The 20,168-nt window shown below is 38.1% G+C and overlaps 1 protein-coding gene across 1 annotated transcript; it reads right to left on the reverse strand.

The window, feature by feature from the left end:
- Positions 1-1,515: 1,515 nt before the first annotated feature.
- On the reverse strand, positions 1,516-13,977 carry rem1 (RAS (RAD and GEM)-like GTP-binding 1). Its single transcript, XM_080891838.1, has 5 exons — positions 13,727-13,977; positions 10,146-10,525; positions 6,915-6,997; positions 4,677-4,896; positions 1,516-4,571 (listed from the first exon to the last, which is right to left on the reverse strand). Exons 2-5 carry the CDS (start codon positions 10,489-10,491, stop codon positions 4,294-4,296), a joined length of 927 nt encoding a protein of 308 aa, XP_080747964.1. The 5' UTR covers positions 10,492-10,525; positions 13,727-13,977; the 3' UTR covers positions 1,516-4,293.
- Positions 13,978-20,168: the final 6,191 nt, after the last annotated feature.

Here is a 20,168-nt window from a genome sequence, read left to right on the forward strand (position 1 = left end):
GATAGGATATTTGATCAGGAAAAACTGGGACGACCGCCCTGTCGATGTGGGTTCCAGATAAACTGCTGTTGATGGAAAGCTGCTTGATGTTATTTCACAGCATGTCGGCTTCAATTCTGTGAATTTTTTAGTGACTGGTTCATTATTCTTACTTTTCTTTGAGCATCGCCAACAGTCTGTGATCTTTAGCTTTGAGAGAAATACCTCAGCAGTGACTCAATAGCATTTTACACCAGGATAAGCAGTAAAAACTCAAACTTGTGTTTAGTGCTAAATAGCAAAGTGCTACACATTCGTGATGTGCGGCATGATAAAAAGTTATGAATAATTAGTCCTCACCATATCTCACATACCTCATAGTACCATATTTTCGGTGCTGTCAGACTACAGGCTTTCTTCTGGTTTCTAGAGTTTATTAAAGAAGGAAGGACGCAGAACTTTCAGCTTTCACGCCCCTCGTCTGTGGAACCAGCTGTCAGGAAACAGACACCCTCTCTAATTTTAAGATCGACTCAAAGCTTTACTTTTTGATAAAGCTCATAGTTACCGATTAGGTGACCCTGAACCCATCCTTTAGTTATGCTGCCAAAGACAGTTTTTTCTTTTTGTAATAATGTTTTTTGAACACTACTTTTATTTTGCAGGATTTTAGCCAAAGGAAAATTTGAATAACAGTGTAGTATGTCTATGCTTCAGGACTTCATGTGATGCACTGATAACTTCTTTTCCCCTCTCCTCACCTCTTCTTTCTCTTGTTTTTCTTTCCCTTCACCCTCCAGCTGTTTGCTGCAGAGAACCCCCCCTCCCTGAGACGGTTATAGGGACTTTTCCTGTTAATAGGGAGTTTTTCCTTCCTACTATTGCAAAGTGCTCAGTCATAGGGTCTTTACCTTATGGTATAAAACAACCAGAGGTGACAGTTGTTGTGATTTGGTGCTGTATAAATAAAACTGAATTGACTTGAACTGATTCAATGAAAATTGCCTTTGGTGTGATAAAATGACCTACTCTAGTGCCATCCTTTTATTCTGGAACACCACAAGAGTAGCTTTGCATGAGTCACAGTTAAAAAATATAACTAAAACCTTCCTTTGAATGGCCAATATTTAGAAATATGACAATGTGTAGCAACCTAATTTTTAAGTTTTATTTTTTAAGCTTAAATCTTTTAGTAAATCTTACAGTAAAACCTGATTAAAGGAGTTGAATATATGTCGCTGAGACGGTGAAGTTCAGAGGTGTCAAACATATGGCCCTGTACGATAGACTTATATCCATCCTGCATGATAATTTCATATGTCAGTTATTAATGACCTGTCGGTATCTGGGAACCGAATCTTCAGCCCTGCTTTGAGTAGCAGAGATGCAGAAATGTGTGCATGTAGCACAGAGCCATGGCTCAGTGTCTGAGTGTTTAAATGAGTCTCACAGGCCTGAATGTGCACTTGAAGCCATTTTTAATTCTTAATTTGCTTGATCTGCTGCTCACCACAAACAAGCACAACATTTTGGACTTTTAACTGTATTTTCATAAGTTTTCAGCTTTTCCTACTTATAAAAAACTTCCTAATGGTTATTCATACTATTCAAAGTAATTAAGCAATAAACAATTAACCTGTTGAACCCCAATCTCTGTACCTCTCTGAGGCGAGAGGGAGAACATCTGGTTTAACACGATATACTGCTGGATCTGTTATCTAAATATAGACATGTGTGGTATTGACAGAAATGTCAGAATATCAGCTAAAAGCTCACAAAACCATTTCAACAACCGCTGAACAGCTAAAACAGCAAACAATTAAAGTCCAAACAGATTCTACAAAAAGATGTAAACACAAAGTGCGAACCAACAGCAAAAGAAGACCACAACTACACTTCACGTTTGAAAAACATTGTAATGAATTACCTGAATTTGACCATGATAAAAAGTGCACTTCCTGCATAGCTCTCTGTTTGCTTTGAGACCAGTTTTCCATAAGAGATCTCTATTTCGTGCATTATTTGCTTGCTTATTACCACTCTACTGTTGTGTACAGTGATGTTGGCCACTGTTTTTTGTTTTTCCGCCTCCAAAAATGACCTCTGACAAAAGATTTTGCAATTCAATTTCAAGGAAATTTCAACTTTTACAAATTATGTCAAACCGCAAAATGCTTAGCTATTTGAATAATAAAACCTCTGTAACTTTGTGAAAAACAGAAAAATTTCTCTTGTTCACTTTTTACTGTAAAATTCATTTTTTATGAGTACAGTTAAAAAAAAGACGAAAAACAACAACAACAACAAACTGGACAGTCTGGGCAATTAGCTGCAGGAACTATTTCTGTAATTTTATTTTTTTTATTACAATGTAAGTCCAAAGAGTCAAGCTGACAGATGTTTTGATTTGTCACAGCAGGCTTTCATTTATCGTGTAGAAAAAGAGCCCAACTTATGATCAAAGTGGGCTGTATGTGGCCTGTAAAGTGTAAAGTGGTTTTAGAGTTTTTCAGGCCTTTGTCTATGTGTAGTAGCTGTGCACTGTCACCAGGGGGCAGTGTCAAAAATATGTGGGACAACTGATCCCTTAAATTAGCTCCTGAAGTAAAATATTGTTTTTGTCTTTGTTGTTGCTCTCTCTCCATTACAACCTGCTTTTCAACCAGTCAATATATATATTTTTTGGAGGCTTGCATGCAGGTACATCCGTGTTGGTTGCATATTCATAATCCTTCATGTCTGTCTTACTTGTGCTCACAACATTCATATTTTAACAATGGAAACTGGGAGTTGCTGTAAGTACTGTGTGTTTCCAGCAGGTAGATGTTAGGTTCAATCCCATAAAAAGTCACCATCCCAAACACTCACCTGCTTTATGTCAACCATACAGAGATGTCAAGATGTGACTGTGTCGTCATGGCGACCTCTCAGTAAACAAACTCTTCTTCAATGGGCCACAGCTCACCAAGACAACAGTAAATATCCAGCAGGCCTGACAGTGTGTTTATGTGAAGTGAAACACAGATTTGATCCCTGGGTCTCCTGCAGAGAAAAGATTTTAACTGGAGGGAAAGAATAAATCGGATGAGAATATTTAACTAGTATATTTCAAAATAAATGAAACTGTACACTCTGAAAACAAATATGAAACTGCGTACACTGTGTGTGTGTGTGTCCTTTGCTTTTTCAAATTTAACCTGTAACCCAACAAAATGTTAGTTAATGTTAGTTTATGATGCGCCAGTGCTTGGCTTACGCTAGTTAACTGAAATTGCTAATGTTAGCAGCTTATATTAGATGAGAAAGCAGAAGAGCCAAATTCTGAACAAATTTCAGGTATTAAGAAGCAAATCCGGAGATTGGCGCTTAAAATGCCAATCATCCATCCACCATTCATGGTGGTTAGATGATTTTAAAAAATCCTTTTCAATTTTAGGGCTTAAAGTTGAGGTGTACCAACACAGGTAATATCTGGTATCTGTTTTCACACCACATCTTCTTATTCAAGTCAGTGAAATTGACTTCTTCACCATGTTTGCAGTGTTGGTGTCCTGTCGGAGGCTTTTAAATTTCCGGTAGAATTGATTGTTGTCTAATAAGACTACACCCTATTCAGTAGGGTGCTGTTGAGTTGGTGAGTGAAAACTCAAATCAGCAGGAATCTACATCTGTGCTATGATGCTACATGTCTTGTGGATTTAGCTTGTTAACTAAGCTGTCTAGCACTCCATTTTCTAACTATGGACATCACTGGTTTCAAAAACCAAGTGACAGTCTGAGTTGATGGCACAGTGGCCACATGCATCCTTTAAAAATAGACACAAAAAGCAGTTAGTAAATTCAAATAATTTTCAAAAAAGGAGTTAACTTGGAAACAAATATGGCATCATCATAAATAATAACATATCAATATCATGTTCTTTGTGAAAAATGTGATTTTGAGATTACAATTCCTTTAAGACTTAATTAAGACTTTATTCTGCACAGTGGGGAACTAAAAACAGTCAAAACCTCAGGAAAACAACACAAGCGACACATGATCCACACACACTGAACACACTATCACAATGAACATTGAACACTTAACTGTTTGGTATCTCAATATTTAAGTCATCTGCTGTTATAGTTCCACAAATGTTAACACCAGATGCTCAAACATGATCAACAGGATCATAGTAACTATGTTACTGTCTGATGTAGTTCACTGCTGAACTTGTCTGGCGCTGCGCGTTAGAATCACCGGAGACTCTAACGTCCTTATTATCACGACCAGAGAGAGCTCTAGTGAGTCAAAAAACTTGCTGGCGGACAAATTCACAGAACGGCCAAGTCGTGGCAGCTCTTGGACCGCACTTTCACTGCCATGCGCTGGTTGTTACGTGCCACCAGTCGGTCCAGGAAGCGCCGGGCCTTACAAGTGAGGCTCTCTTTCCGTTTATAAACGGAGCGCCTGCGTTGAATGGCCTCGGTGCTGTCTCGACGAAGGCGGATCTGTCGGACCACGCCCTCAAATAGCTCGGTCACGTTGTGCTGAAGCGACGCTGACGTCTCAATGAATTTGCAATCAAACACGACTGCACATGCTCGGCCCTCTGGGGATAAATGACACAGACATATTAATATAGTAGCAGGAATTCATTATTAGTACTTTTGTAGTTTTTATTTGTTTTTATGTACGTCTTGCACTTGCACTCCACCTTCCACAGCAACTTCTCTCGATCGGACTAAGTCACTCTTGTTTCCTACGAGGATGATGGGAAGGTTTTCGGCCTGGCGGGTACGTCGGAGCGTGATGCGGAGCTCAGCAGCAGAATCAAAGCTGGAGCGGTCGGTGACCGAGTAGACGATGACGTAAGCACTCCCCACCTTCAGACAGTCATTGTGAGAGGGGCCATCCTCCCCCTCCTGACAGGAAACCTAAACACAGAGAAGGTTGAACCCAGACTTTAAATCAGATGTTATCAGCTTCTTTGTGAATACTCACATAATGAATGCCTACTTCTTAAGCTGCTTGTGCTGGACAAAGTTGTCCAACTTTTTTAGTGACTTACACTGCACACATGTCTGTAGCCCCTGCACTGGTTTAACTCATAATCCTCTACGCATAACCAGAGAGCTATGCAAATGGCCACTATAAATTATACTGCTTTGCAGCTCAAGAATCTTTTTTTAATGGTACCAAGGTAGAAAGAACTTTATTGTACAGGCTTTTTAGTACATTTTAGGGCATTTGCAACATGTTTGTTAAATTTAGTCATGAAATTTGCTCCAACAGAACACTTTGTTCTGAATTTCACATTAATGTGAAAAAAACAAACTTACTGACACACGTGTTCATATTATTTGTATTTGTGCACACCTTGAGATGTTTACTTTTTGTGGTAGTTTTTTATCAACCATATCTTATTTCTTTTGGTAAAATTCATTTTGCTGTGTCAAAGCGACAAGTTTATGTTTTAGAGATCCTAAAATAAAACCTTAATCAACATAGGAAAAGTTTGTTTTTAAAAAAAATATTATCATCTCGACACAGTTCCCTACCATTGTTATTGTTTTTTTATGTGGCTGTGAAACCCAGAGATTCAAACACTGTAAATTTCCTGGCCTGCCCTACAGCCTTACTCTGTAACACACCGTGGTTTTGAGTTCAGTTTAGTTTCAAACTGTCGCTTAGTTTCCACAATAATTTTTATTTTTTTAAATAAAGTGTAGTGTTTGTAGCATAGTGTTTGTCTGTGAGATTAAACGATTTAAGGAGTTCAGAGCGATCCAAAAAACAACCAAACAATGGAAACATTTGAAACACAGTAATACTGACATCCTCATCTTAATGAACAGATTCACAGAAGCTGGTTGTGCTACCAAATCTGACCCGACTGCAACTAAACACATTTCCTATACATTGCTGGTTTAGTTTGTTTTGTAGGTACACGATGCTATTTTAGTTAGTTTTTGCTTTTTATTTAATTCAGTTTTGTTAATCTCTTAGTTTTATTTTCAGTATTATATCTCTTTTCATTGTGCAGATAACTTGCAGCTGTATTTATCTTTGAATTTTGGAAATCACTGTACCATAATAAGGCTCAATAAGGGCTTTTTGGGTATAGAAAATTGGGATGTCTCAGTTTTCTGCAGCTGAGCTAGTCCAAAACAGAGATCATATTGTTTGTCTCTCCACTTTTAACTGAGAGGTTAAAAGTATCTTTGACTACCCTTTTAATGAAATAGAGGTTAAAACCAATGGAAAAATCTTTTAGAAAAATGTGAAATTCAACAAACAAATCAATGCTGTGGTTAAAAACTTTCTTTCAGCTCAGAACATTCTCCATACTAAAATAATTTTTTTAAACCACTAGATCTGCAAAGGGTTATGCATGCTTTTGTTACCTGTAGACTGGACTACTTTAATGCACTGTATACTAGAGTTAGTCAGTCACTCTTGCTGGTCTGCAATTAGTTCAAAATGCTGCAGCCAGATTAATTACTGGGACAAAAAAGAGAGATCACATTACTCCAGCGTTGGCAGCCTTGCACTGGCTCACTGTGCTCTACAGAATCCAGTGTAAAGTTGCACTATTTATATTTAAAACCTTAAATGGTCACGTGCAGCCATGCTGTATGTGGTAGACATGTTACGTCCCGATCATTAAGCCTACTTCCAGATCACTGGTGCCTTTGCTGTCATTTCAAGACTCTGTAACTGTCTTTAAATATGTTTTTTTTTCTCCATCTTTTAGAAACTGCTGATATCTGCAATTTTGGTTAGAGGATATGTTATTTTATGTAAACAGCATGAATGTATGTAGCATGATTTTTTTAGGCTCCTTATTGTTTTTTATGTAAAATCATTTTATTGAAAAGCACTTTTCAATGAGTGATATAAACCAAATGTACTTTCTAGTTTTAGTTACTATATTGATATTAACACAATGTACCAGTTTGTCGTTCTCCCAGTTGTCCATGACGATGAGCGTCGTTTCCTCTCCATCTACTGTCAGTGTCCTCTCATATGTGTCTTCTGTAACATACAATAAATACAAAAAAGACAGGTTTGAGAATTTGCTTTTGAGCTAAACGCTGTGATCGGCATGCTAACGCGCTCACATGTCGGTTTTTATTTTGTTTGGCATTTTAGCGTGTTTGCATGCTGACACTTGCTAATTGGCACTGAAAGTACCGAAGAGCAGCTGTGGCTAAAGGATATCAGCTCCTACAGGGCTGTGAAAAAGTATTTGCCCCTTTGTTGTTGTTGTTTTTTGCTCATTCATTATATTTAAATGTCTCACACCATGAAACTAATTTTAATATTAGACAAAATACAGTTTTTAAAGTACAAAGCTAAACCTATCCAGCCCTGTGTGAAAGTAATTGTCCTCCTTGATAATCAGATTTATCAGTGATTACAGTCAGACCTGTTGACTCAAGAAATTGCTTAAATAAAATCTGTTTAATGAAGTAAAGTAGGCTAAAAGATCAAAACCAATACACCATGCCACCATCAAAAGAAACTCAAGAACACCTGAGAAACAAAGTCCTTCATCTGTCGGTCTAGGAAGGCGTGAAGCCATTTCTAAAGCTTTGGGACTCTATCGATCTGTGGTGAGAGCTAACATCCACAAACGGAGAAACTTCATAGAAGTGACCGGCCTACCAAAATTACTCCAAGAGCAGATCAGCGACTTATCCAGGAGATGACAAAAGAACCCAGAACAACATCTAACAAACCGTAGGCCTCACTTGGCTCAGTTAAGGTCGGAGTTCATGATTCAAAAGTCAGAAAGAGACTAAAAGACATATATGGGAAAACTCTAAGGCAAAAACTACTGCTAATCATAGAGAACACACAGGCTTGTCTCACATCTTGATGGTCCTCAAGACTTTGGGAAAACATTCTCTGGACAAAAGTTGAGCATTTTGGCATAAAAATAACAGCATTTCATAAGAACATCATACCAACAGTCAGACAAATGTGAGGGTAGTGTGGTGTTCTGGGGATGCTTTGCTTCAGGACCTGGACAACTTACCGTAATTGATGGAACCATGAATTCTGCTCTCCATCAGAAATTCCTGAATGAGAATGTCTGGCCATCAAGCTTGCGCCCTGAGACTCAAGTGCAATTGAACAGGACAATGATCAAGAACACACCAGCAAGTGTGGCTTTGTCACAGTCCGGACTTTAATCAGATTGAGCTGCTCAGTCCACGCCGGAAAACCCTCTGCCCTCTTTGAAATTAATGCGTGTGAGCAGCAACACTGATCTATAAAACATAATCTATTGGTTGATATTGAATTAAAGGGCAATGCAGAGAATTGTGCATTTTCAGAAATGCTAGTATATAACCTCTCCTCAACTTCATTTTCATTGGATGCGTGAAAAACTGAGCTGTGTGTCTAGGGTGGACAGTTGTTGCATTTTGCACGTATACAAACATACTGAAGCAGCAGTAAAGAAAGCAAAGAGGAAAAAAATGCAGGCAAAAGTTAGATGTTCAATTATTATGTGTCAAGCTATGCTCAGAAATTAGGCTGTAGGTGAACAAGCTGGAGATTCTCCTGATGGTGTATTTTTTTCTTTTTATGTTTGAAGGGGGAAATAAACTCCCTTGGCTGTTTTTCTTTTTCTTACCAGTAACATTTAGTTTGTCCTCTTTGTCCTATTTGGAACATAAGGCTGCAGAAGCAGTACTGCTTCTTTTTGTGTATGGGTCGCACACACTATGCAACATGAAAGGTGGATAGTGTTACCCTAACATGAGCCTGAACCTGTCCCTCGGTCTCAGTGTTGACTGGACTATAGCGAGATCACCCAAATCTAGTCCAGAGATTTTAGTTTGAACCAAAGTGGAGCACTGACAGAAGCAGCTGAACATCTCTGTTAGCCCTAGAGCTATGACTAAAATAATAAACAACATGGTGGACCAAAAAGAGACAACAATAAGGTAAACCCTGACAGCACAACCCACATAAAAATGAAACAGAAAAAAGCCAAAATGTTAATGTTTCAAAATGTTCTGTATGTTTCGTTGGAATAATACTCTGTAATGTCTGTGCTATGAATTACTCAGAAAAGAAGCCTTTTTGCATTCATCTCTCTAAAAATCAAACAATTACGCACAAATTATATGGATGTTGGAGGCAAATAAAAGATCACTTTGAAAAGATAAAAAAAAGGCCAATCAGTGATTAACCAACAACAAAAAACAAAAGTAACAAAACAAAACATGTAAACCCATGGATGTATGACCATTCGCATCACGTCAGACTATCACCTGATCGATGCAGCTTATCAATTATGGCCTGAGGCCAGTCAACACGTGACAGATGATCAATCTCAGGCCAGCCAAGGTTGATCTCACAACAAAGTCAGAGACAGAAAGTGTGTGCTGATCCACCGTGCACTGAGTCTGAGTGTGAAAGATTGTGAAAGCATGGTTAAAAATTGTCTGTGGTTAAGGAATCCTTTTGGCTAATTTCTATTTATACAGAGTCAGTTGTCAGTTAACATATCTGTGGCTTGTGCTAAAGCTTTGCAGCCACCATGAAAAGAAACTCAAGAACAGCAGAGAAACAAAGTCCTTCATCTGTCGGTCTAGGAAGGCGTAAAGCCATTTCTAAAGCTTTGGGACTCTATCGATCTGTGGTGAGAGCTAACATCCACAAACGGAGAAACTTCCTAGGAGTGACTGGCCTAACATATCTGTGGCTTGTGCTAAAACTTTGCAGCATTTTTGATTTGACATTATGGTATTGCGCAGCAAAGGGTAACATACATCTCCATTTGTTCTTATGGGGCTGAGTTAACATCATGAAGTTAGTCTGGGATCATATGAAGACAATGAAAACAAAGAGACTGCTTGAATCCTCTGACAAGTTCTCCAAGAAGACTAGAGGAACCCTACCTGTAAAATACCCTGAATATGTGCACTGAACTGAAATAGTTTATTTTTTTACAATATTGAACAGAAAGAACATCTTTCAAGGTGTTAAGTCCATCATTTTTCGGGAAACTTTAACCCTGTCAACTAAATTAAACAACACCTATACTACTACTACTACTACTAATAATAATTAACTATCTTAACTAACTAAAAACTATGAGTAAGTGTGACGATTTAGATGTAATGACCACCAGGCACTTAAAAAACAAGCACTCATAATGTCCCACCTCCAGGTTGTTCATCCTTGTCTGTTATCCCGGCAAAGATTCCTGCGAGGCTAGTCTTTCCGACTCCATGATCACCAAGCAACACTACTCTGTAAACACAGTCCGAATCACTCTGTGAGTCATCATCAGAGTCTGAACTCCACTGGGCACGGTAATGGAGGGACTTGTCTCCAGGGTGGTAGGACGCTGACTGTCCCAGAGGGGGGTGGTTGCGCTGGGGACGGGGCTGCTCTGGGTTGGGTTGGGTGCTGCTGGGGATCCAAGGCGGTTGCTGGTAAAGGGGATGAACTGGAGTGCTGCCTCGCCTTTGGAGGGGCTCCTTCTCTCTCTGGGTGTTGAGGGTCATGTTCCTACGGTAAAGGCATTAGGACAGGATGGGCCTGAGGGAGGAAATAAGACTGTTAATGGTTCAGAGGAAAATCTGGTCCAAAAAGGTCCTTGCAAACTTTTTCAGAGAGGAAATTTGTTGTCTTTCCCAAATAACCACCTCTGTTTTTGCCACAGTGATGTAGAAATGCGCTCTGTTTTTAGGTTTACACCAGAGAAGGTGGAGAAACACAGCAAGACCTTCATTTGTTTGCTAAAAGCGTAGTCTATTTTTGTGGCATAATGTTAACTACTCTACACTATAAAATGCATAATAAAGCACCAGAGATTTCCTTGTTAAAAAAAAAGGTTAAATAAATAACAGTATTTCAAAAGGAGAGCGTGACTGTGTTCTCCGGATTTCCTGCCTGGTTTTATAGACTGACCTCCACAAGTGTATCCAGAGGGATTGTGGCAGTGACAGCTGGGGAAGTTATGGTGGTCAGGATATATTGTAGAGAGGAAAAAAAGTTTATTTAGTTAATCTGAATTCTCAGAGCTCAGCTGTATTATTGGATTATATGGTGACAAAACGCAGAAACAATATATACAAATTCATCTTTAACTTCATTCATCTTTAATTTCACTGATCGTAGGTTTTAGCAGTAGTGCTTCAGTCTTTAATGAAGATACTATAGACCAGCGGTCCCCAACCTCTTTTGCGCCACGGACCGGTTTATGCCCGACAATATTTTCACGGACCGGCCTTTAAAGTGTCGCGGATAAATACAACAAAATAAAACTAGTACCGGTACCGAAAAAAAGAAAATGTATTCATAACACACGTGAAAAGACCAAGGAAAACGGAGTAAACGATAAAAAACGCTAACAAAATAACGCTGAAAACCGGTAAAAACCCTGAAAACTATACATTTCACACCTGAGCCTCAACTCTCGCGGCCCGGTACCAAACGACTCACGGACCGGTACCGGTCCGAGGCCCGGGGGTTGGGGACCGCTGCTATAGACTACACTTAGACAGTTTATTAGATACACCTAGTACCAGATTGAACTTCCATTTTTGCCTACCTAGGTAGGCTGTGCTGTTTTAACAATGCTCGGTACTAAGAGGCCTAAGTGTGCAAAGAAAAACGCCCCTTATACCATCACAACCCTACTACCACCAGCATAAACTGGTAATACAAAGCAGTATGGATGTATGGTTTTTATATTGTTTACGCCAAATTCATCCAAAAGTCGTAGCAGAAACCCTGATTCACCGGACAGGAAAATGTTATTCCAGTCTTTTACTCTACAACTTTGGTGAACGTGTGCAAATTTTAGCCTCCATTTCCTCTTCTTAGCTGACAGGTGTGGCACTTGGTGTGGTCTTGTGTTTTTACAACTCATCTGCTTCAAGATTCAACGGGATGCAAATTTGCATATCATTATAACCAGTGTTTATTTGAGTTGTTTCTCCTCTGACCTCAGACATTAACAAGGTATTTTTGTCCAGAGACCCACAGCTCACTGCATAGTTTCTGTTTTTCAGACCATTCAATCCCTGTAGATAAGTAGTCTCCAAAATACTCAAACTAGCCAATCTGGCACCAACAACCATGCTGCATTAAAGGCACTTAAATGACCTTTCTTCTGATGTTGACTGCTATGTGATTGGCTGATTAGATATTTGAGTGGGTGAAAAGTTGTACCTAATACAATGGACAGTGAATGCATAGAAAGAGCCTACAGATCAGAAAGGTGATGCCAATTCATGAAAACTTCATATCTGGATTTTTTTTTTAATGGCCAGCAGTCACCACTGCTTTGATTTTAAAAAATAAATCTGATTGTATGCTGTATAAAGTGCAGGAGAAAATTAGTTTGCAGCTTACAACATGTGATGATGACAATTTACTTTAAATTAGCCACTGAGCTAATTTAAAGTCTAATTTATGGCAACATGATTTTCATTCAGTAAGTTTTCAAAAGTACTTCGTTCGTTCTCAGTGACGTCCACCCCTCACCCGTGACATGTGGTTTAAAAAAAACCTATGATCATGACGGCCCAAAAGCTCACCTTGTTGCTTAAAAATAGGTGTCCACAAATTAGTGAGTGACTTTATAGTGACTATGTCCATCATTTATATACAGGCTATATGTCTGCGTGCAGGTAAATTAAAAGCTGAAAGTACAGTTGATTATTTTTAGGGATTATTAAAAGATTGCAAGGCCATAGAAGGACTCAAAATGTGATAACTTTGCTGTGGACAGATAGCTGCCGAGCTAACCTTAAATAGTGTTTGTTTTAAAGTAGTTTTTTTTTTGTTTTTTTTTTTAATAAATGCATTTTTGAAGTGGTGTCTGAGTGACCTCACTCACTGATTTATGTACAGGAGAAAGCACTTTGCTAGGGAACAACACAACAAATAACATGCCCTTGCCAATTAAGAAATTTGTGAACAATTTGTACAGTGATTGCAGTTTCAGACAAAATTTACACCTTCATTACATTTCCATGTATTCTGTGGTATCACGTATCACTATCATACACAACACTTCATGCATTTCATTCAGTCATGTCATTCTTTGTTAAAAATGAGTTAAAGAAACCCAAAACTTTGTTTAATTTGATTTCTCTGTGAAAACAAATGCATTGAGACAATTAATACTATTATAACAAACATCACAGATGGGAATCAAAATTACAAACCTAAAAACATATAAACTCAAGAAACCTTCTGGAAAATGTCAAACTTAGGTCTCAATTCCAAAATCTAGCTAGAGATCAAAGAAGGAACCAAAAGCGACTTCTCCTATGCACCAGAGAGCAGAGACACACAAAAACCCTCCTATAATGAATAATTAACACATTTAAAGGTGCCAAGTACAACAGTTAGTGGTGGTGAAGGCCGGGCAGACCAGGTGAAAGCTGTTGGTTGCAATTAAAAAGTTACAGCATCACCAGTCCCACAAAACGGATAAACTTGAAGCTAAGGATGAGCAGTAACAAATCGCTCATGTAATACATACAATATACAGACCAAATAACTGTACTTGACTAGTTAATAAGAGGTGATGAACAACATTATTTGGTTTTACTTAAAGCAAACCAAACAAACTGAAAGAATGAGAACTATTTCAAACATGATTTTAGCTCTGAAAGTGAAGTTTTTTTGAATGAAATATCTAAAACTCGTTTATTATATGACTAATAGCTAAAAACAGGACAAAACACACAGCATGTCTATAGATAGATAGATAGAGAGACTTACCATATACACTCCATGCACAGCTGCTTCCGTCCAGCTTCAGTAAACAACAGAACTGAACTGAACCCTGTCTCTCTGACTCTGTCAGTGTAACAGTACCCTGGTGCCACAGTAACCCGCCTAGAAAAAAAAAGTTCCACAACAGCGTTAAAAATTCAGCAGTGGAATCACGGTTATCTACCTCCTCCAGTGTGTGTGTATGTGTGTGTGTCTCAGAGTGACAGCAGAGGAGAAACAGATATCTGAGGAGGGAGTGTGTGTGTGTGTGTGTGTGTGTGTGTGCGCGTTTGAGAGAGAGAGTTTTATCAGTGTGGAGGGCAGGCGGTTTAGGAAAACATTTTGGTCACTTCCTGTTTGACCTAAAAGACACAGTCTGGAGTAACAAAACAGCTCAGTTGGAATAGTCTAGTTTACAATTGATATGACAACTTTTTTTAAAATTCTGGTTACATAGAAATAAAAGATACAGACAATACTTGCTCTAATTTTCTCTCATATGTTATAATGGTGGACACTTATATTAAACATGTTTAATCCTATGATTGAAATAATAATTTAAGGATGCTAAGGAGACCAAATATCAGGCTTATTTTTACTCTGCTTAGGTTTAGATAAAACAGACTTACAAAGTGCTTTGAGTGGTCAAATTGAGTAGAAAGGTGCTATGTAAGTACCAGTCCATTTACCAGTTTATTAATGGCAATTTATCAGCTCCCTAACTACTGAAGATATAATTTTACTGCCTTTCTAAGGAATGAAAACAGCTGATTTTTAGGTTAGCAGAGAAATATTTCAGCTCTGAGGCTATTTTTTTTTCCAGTTAATACAGGTAAAACCACATGTTGTTGTGGCATTGTTTAGTGTTTGCGTGATAAAATGTTGATGTCACAGCTGAAGAATTTCGTCACGTGTAGTTTGAGGCAAGACAAGTTGCATGTATTGACCAAATACAGGAAGTTCATTCACAGTAGGAGCACAAACGTTAGCTTGTATTTATGTTGTTGTTTAGCTAGTTCTTGTTAGCTGTCTGGAGATGGGAGGGTCGCATGTCTGATCTGAAATGATAACCAGACCCAACGATATTAAGAGTAAATAAGCAAGTTCATCTAGGATTTCTCATGTTAGAACCCTTACTAGTTCAGGAAGAAGTTGAAATGGAGTAGTAGCAGAGGATGCAGATGAACAAGATCAAAAGGAAAACACTAAACACCACACTACAAAACTTCTGTACAAACAGACCAGAGGAGTCGCCCCCTGCTGGTCAGTGGGAAACGAGCAGGTTTAAGGCATTCAGTGAAGGCTTAATTCAGATCCAGAAGTTAGAGTAGGCTAATAACAATTGTCCTGCTTTTTGCTTACATTTTATTTGAATAACCCAAAGTTCCTAGAAAAAGTTATTCATGATTTTGTTACTTCCTGTCTGGACTACTGTAATTCCCTGTGCTTTGGTATTGAACAGTCATCTTTACGCTGCTTGCAGTTGGTCCAGAATACAGGATGCCGTTATACGATCTTCCATGTAGAAATGAAAGAATCATTTTAAAAATGTGAAGCTTTAATAGCATGCCAAAGTTGGGATAAATCATATTCAAATTAAGTATTCAACATGAATATTTTCATATTCATTATTCTTAACTTTTTATACCTCTGGTAGAAATGGATTCCCACAGTTTACACATGAGCTGAGATGGAAAATTCACTTCCTCTGTGTCAGTGTGAGTGTTCTGACTGAAACTCAACACATCGCAGATGTTTAGCTTTTGTCCACCCCCTCAGGTTAAGAGTTTGAATATAAAAGGAGGAGTTTCTCTGTGCATTCCCATTTGTTTGAAATGTCGTTTCCTAAACAGCACAGTCTGGCACAGTTGATTCATAACTTTATCAGTCAGCTAGTCCATATCTAATCGATTTCTGATTTGAGACCAAAACAACTCTACCTTTCTACCCCCTCTTTTTGATTTTGCCATCCGCTGAGAACTGCATCTGGCTTTAATCAGGTGTAGACAGCTCATAGAAGACTCATGCCATCATTAGTTTTATGAGCTGGTTGAAAGCTTTCAGTATTTCCACTTGTTTTAAAAACAAAAAGCCTTTAAAGGGCTTTAAAAAACAAATTTAATTTGCAGGCTTTTATCAAAATAATAGACTTGCTTTATACAGTACAACCTTTCCTTATGTTGTGGCTATTAACCTTCTCCTTTTAAAAGGAAAATTTACCAACAATCAACAAATAAACACTAAAAATCTAACAGTTCAGACTAAAAACAGCAGGATATCAATTAACCTGTTGTGCAGATTCTATGGATGTACACAACAAAGCAGAGTACCCCAATGACGAAGTGCCCCATTTTGAAGTCAATGGCCAGACTTAGTCACATCAGACCATGTACAAAATTCCAGTCCAGAGAGGTCGATTGAATCCACCACCAGTTGCCAGATTTAATTAAATCCCTCAATATTGTCCTCTAAGGTGAATGTCAGTTTTTCCAGGGGAAGAATTCTCAGAATCTTGTAATACAAATCGTCCATTATGGGTACATACCGGGAGGTCCAGTATTGAATCACCAGTCTAGCTATGTAAAAAAAATTACTATAACATTAAACAAACATTATTTTTAGCCACATCGAATGACAGTATACAGTGGATGGAGGGCATGTGCAAACTGCACCATGTCAATATGTTTTTTTTAACTTCTTTTCAGAAGCTTTAGATCTTTGAACAATCCTAAAAAAAATATGCATGTTCTAGATTTTATTACACTTCATACAGAGGGTTTGTGTGCTGAGACTGCCCCACAGCAGTGATATGCCGTGCAGTCTGGATTATTTTAAACTGGGTTTCCCAGCCATCATTACTGTTAAGCATGGTCCGGGAATTTGTTATATGGCCTGATCATCAGTCATGTGTCTCATGTCCTTCTGCCACTGATTTGTGATATGTAAATAAAAAGTTTGCATGACATAAATCTGTCTCATAGAGGCTGAGATATGATTTCCTATAAGCACAATGTTAAATGCTTTTTAAGTTTATGCTTATATTGAGATGAAACGGAATCTAGCGTCAACATCGTCACACTTGATAATGCTCATGAAAATATGGAAATAAAGACGTGGCATAAAAAAATAGGAAAATACGTGCTATCTTGTCAAAATGTTTACTTAACTAAGACACCTCTTTGTCATTTAAAACTCTGTTTCAGTTTCAAAGTTACAGAAAAATAATCCACTAAAGTTCCAAGAGTTACTGGGAACTCTTAAAGAAGAGCTACTAGCTGTAAAAGCAAATAAAGTACATCTATCACAACCTAAAAAAGAGATAAAACTATTTAGTAGGAAATGAAGTTTATGTTAGAACAAACATACGGTTCATTTTATCACCCTGATTTTTAAGCTCTTATGAGAGCTCGATTTGCACTCCTTTACTGAAAATCTGTAGAGGGCGACAGGCCTGCACTGCAAGGTTTAGAGGTTTAGTGGACAGCCGATTCATATCAATTTGTCTCTTTTATTTGCAGAATGTGAAAAAAACCAAACATTTACCGTAAATGGTAACATACATTAAGGACATTATCATACCTGTAATATACAACTCACTCTATTACACACAGTTTTTTTATGGCATTTTCTTGTCTTAAGTTTCTTATTTTACTTTGTGTATTTTGGTTTTTGTATTTTTTATTTCTATGTTTCTACAATTTTCTTCATATTGGAGCTGACAATAAAGCTAACTTTAATTTCTTTCCTTTTGTAAAAATCTAATCCAAATGTCAAATAACAGTTACTGCCCAGTGATCCTAACCTTATACTTTGAAATCATCCTATGTGAGACATTTTGTAAACCTTAAAGTAATCATCAAACATTTCCGGGAGACAAAGTGAAACATGTTGAATGTTTTTCTGCTTTCATTTGTAAGTTTAAAGCTGCGTTTTGTTTATCATATTGAATTGTTTGGCTAAATTCCTTTCCTTTGGTTAACGAAAATTCCAGATAGAGTCTGTATACATGTAGATTAGTTCCACTAAACAAGCTGTACATATGTTTCACTGACAGTAGTATGAGTATTAGTAGTAAGTCAGATATTGAGTTCTGCTGCCACCACATGGTCAGAGGAAGTCAAGCAGCGGAGAGTTTTTAAATATGTTTCTTCAGTTGCACAGTGAAAATCAAATTATAGTAAATATAGCAAAAAGAAAAACTAAAAACTGTTCTCGGCTTGTACCAGGGTGGCCAGTCTCTAGCGGGGTCGACTGCCTGTTGCTTCTAGTCCTCTGGGACTCTGAAGCTTTGTCCAAGTGTGGCCCATCTGGGGCGTCCTTGCTTCTCCTGCTAGGATGGACATGCTGTATGCTTGTTTTTTTTCTTACAGGTGCAGCAGTTGGTGATACACTCTACATGTCTATTTGTATTTGTGCTCTGTCCATTTATTATATTTTTCCCCATTTTCTCCCCCCTTTCCTTTTTCTTACCTGCCTGTCCTGTCTCAAACATTGTCATACTATGCCACATATAATGTAATTACTGAAATAACAATTTCCAGCTGTCTTTTTGTGACCTCAAGCTGAAGCGCACTTGGGTTCTGTGAGATTATAATATTATTTTATGCCATGTTAGACCCCTAATTAAAGATTGAATTATTATGTAGTTTGAGTTTGCATTATTCTCCTGAATTAGAAGGTGATAACTATTACATTTGTTAAACTGTATTACATTAGACTGCTGATTTATTGTGAATGAATGATATTGTTTTATGATGCATTATACTGCTGAGTTATAAGAAATACTGTTCGCAGAAATTCATCGCCTTATTTGTCTGATTAGAAGAGAACAGAACATACTGGAGTTTTCTGCCACATCTCAGCAGGAGCAGATAAACAGGGAGCCAAGGTCGTAGCTTAGGCGCCGTGTGAGAGAAAGAATGTGAATGTTTAGGCTTTTATGATTAGGTGGGGGCCACTAGAGGCTATAAGAGTTTGATCAATGCTCCACCATTTTGAGATCTGATGCTGTCTGCGTACGGTGTCCATCTCCCACGAGTGTGATCATTAAAATCATCGTTTGACTCAACCCGGCCGGACCAGTGTTGTTATTTTGGTTTTTCCTCTTGTCTCCATCCCCAATATTTGAATCCGTAACAGTTCTGCAGTAGGACAATGATCCAAAACTCTCCAGCAAGTCCACCTTTGAATGGCTCAAGAAAAACAAAATGAAGACTTTGGAGTGGCCTAGTCAAAGTCCTGAAATGAATCTGCTTGAGGTGCTGTGGCATGACCTTAAAAAGTCAGTTCATGCTCGAATACTCTCCAGTGTGGCTGAATTACAACAATTCTGCAAAGATGAGTGGGCCCAAAATTCCTCCACAGTGCTGTAAAACACTCATTGCCAGTAATGCTTGATTGCAGCTGTTGCTGCTAAGGGTGACCAAACTTGTTATTAGGTTTAGGGGGCAATTTATATTGCCTCCCTGGAGCTTAGATTCTCTTTATTATTTGACTTTGTTATATTTATTTGGAGCAAACAATTTAAAAATAGTTGTATTCTTCTATAAGCATCTTAAAGTATGACACCTATCCTGTACTTGCTCATCTCACATCAAATTTGTACATAGACCAACTTGTAAATATAAAAAACAGATTGTAAATAATCTTCCAAACCCTTAAACATCTCTGAGTCTGCAGCTGGGAGAATAAAAACTAAAACTGTCAGAAGGTGGCTATGCTGACAAACTCCTTTATTAAACTGTGGGGCAGTATTATTTAAGCTTCAGTGTTTAAATGGGTCTGTCACCTTAGAAAGAAACAGTAACATAGAGAGCGTAGTGGCTAATTAAGCTGAATTTAAATTGTTATCACTTTGTGTGCTAAATCACCAGATTAATGATTTTCTGCAGCATTCATCACATTGTCTGTGGAGGTTCTCAGTCATCCAGGTCAGAGTAATCTAAGGAGCTTGGAACGAAAAGCAACTGGAAGTTTCTTGAGAGGTTTCTGTGTTACACAGTTTCTGTGTAGGAGAAGTCATCTGTTCCAGAAAATGCCCCTTCTAAATGATCAGACACTGCAACACCGCCCCTTTCATGAGAATATGCAGGAAAAACCCTGGGTTGCCTTGGCAAGCTGATAATAGTTTCATGTGACTGCTTATAGCGATTGCCAGTGTTAATGCCAGTTGATACAGATAATGGAAATATACCCTTGGTATGTTGAACTTGCTTTGTAGTTCAGGGCCCAGAGTTACAAAATCCATAAACTGAAATGGCAAAAAAAATCCAGATAATTCCATGTCAGCAAACACAAAACGATGATAACAGATAATTAAAAACACAAGACGACTGACTAATAAAGTAAAACAGGAAGTAAGCAACGAAAACTAAGCAGAGAATCACAGATGTAAAAGTAAACTTAACATGGGGAAGAGACAGAACAAGAAAACTCAGTGTGTCCGAAA

The sequence above is a fragment of the Rhamphochromis sp. 'chilingali' genome, assembly GCF_963969265.1.
Source record: "Rhamphochromis sp. 'chilingali' genome assembly, chromosome: 9".
NCBI lineage: Eukaryota > Metazoa > Chordata > Actinopteri > Cichliformes > Cichlidae > Rhamphochromis > Rhamphochromis sp. 'chilingali'.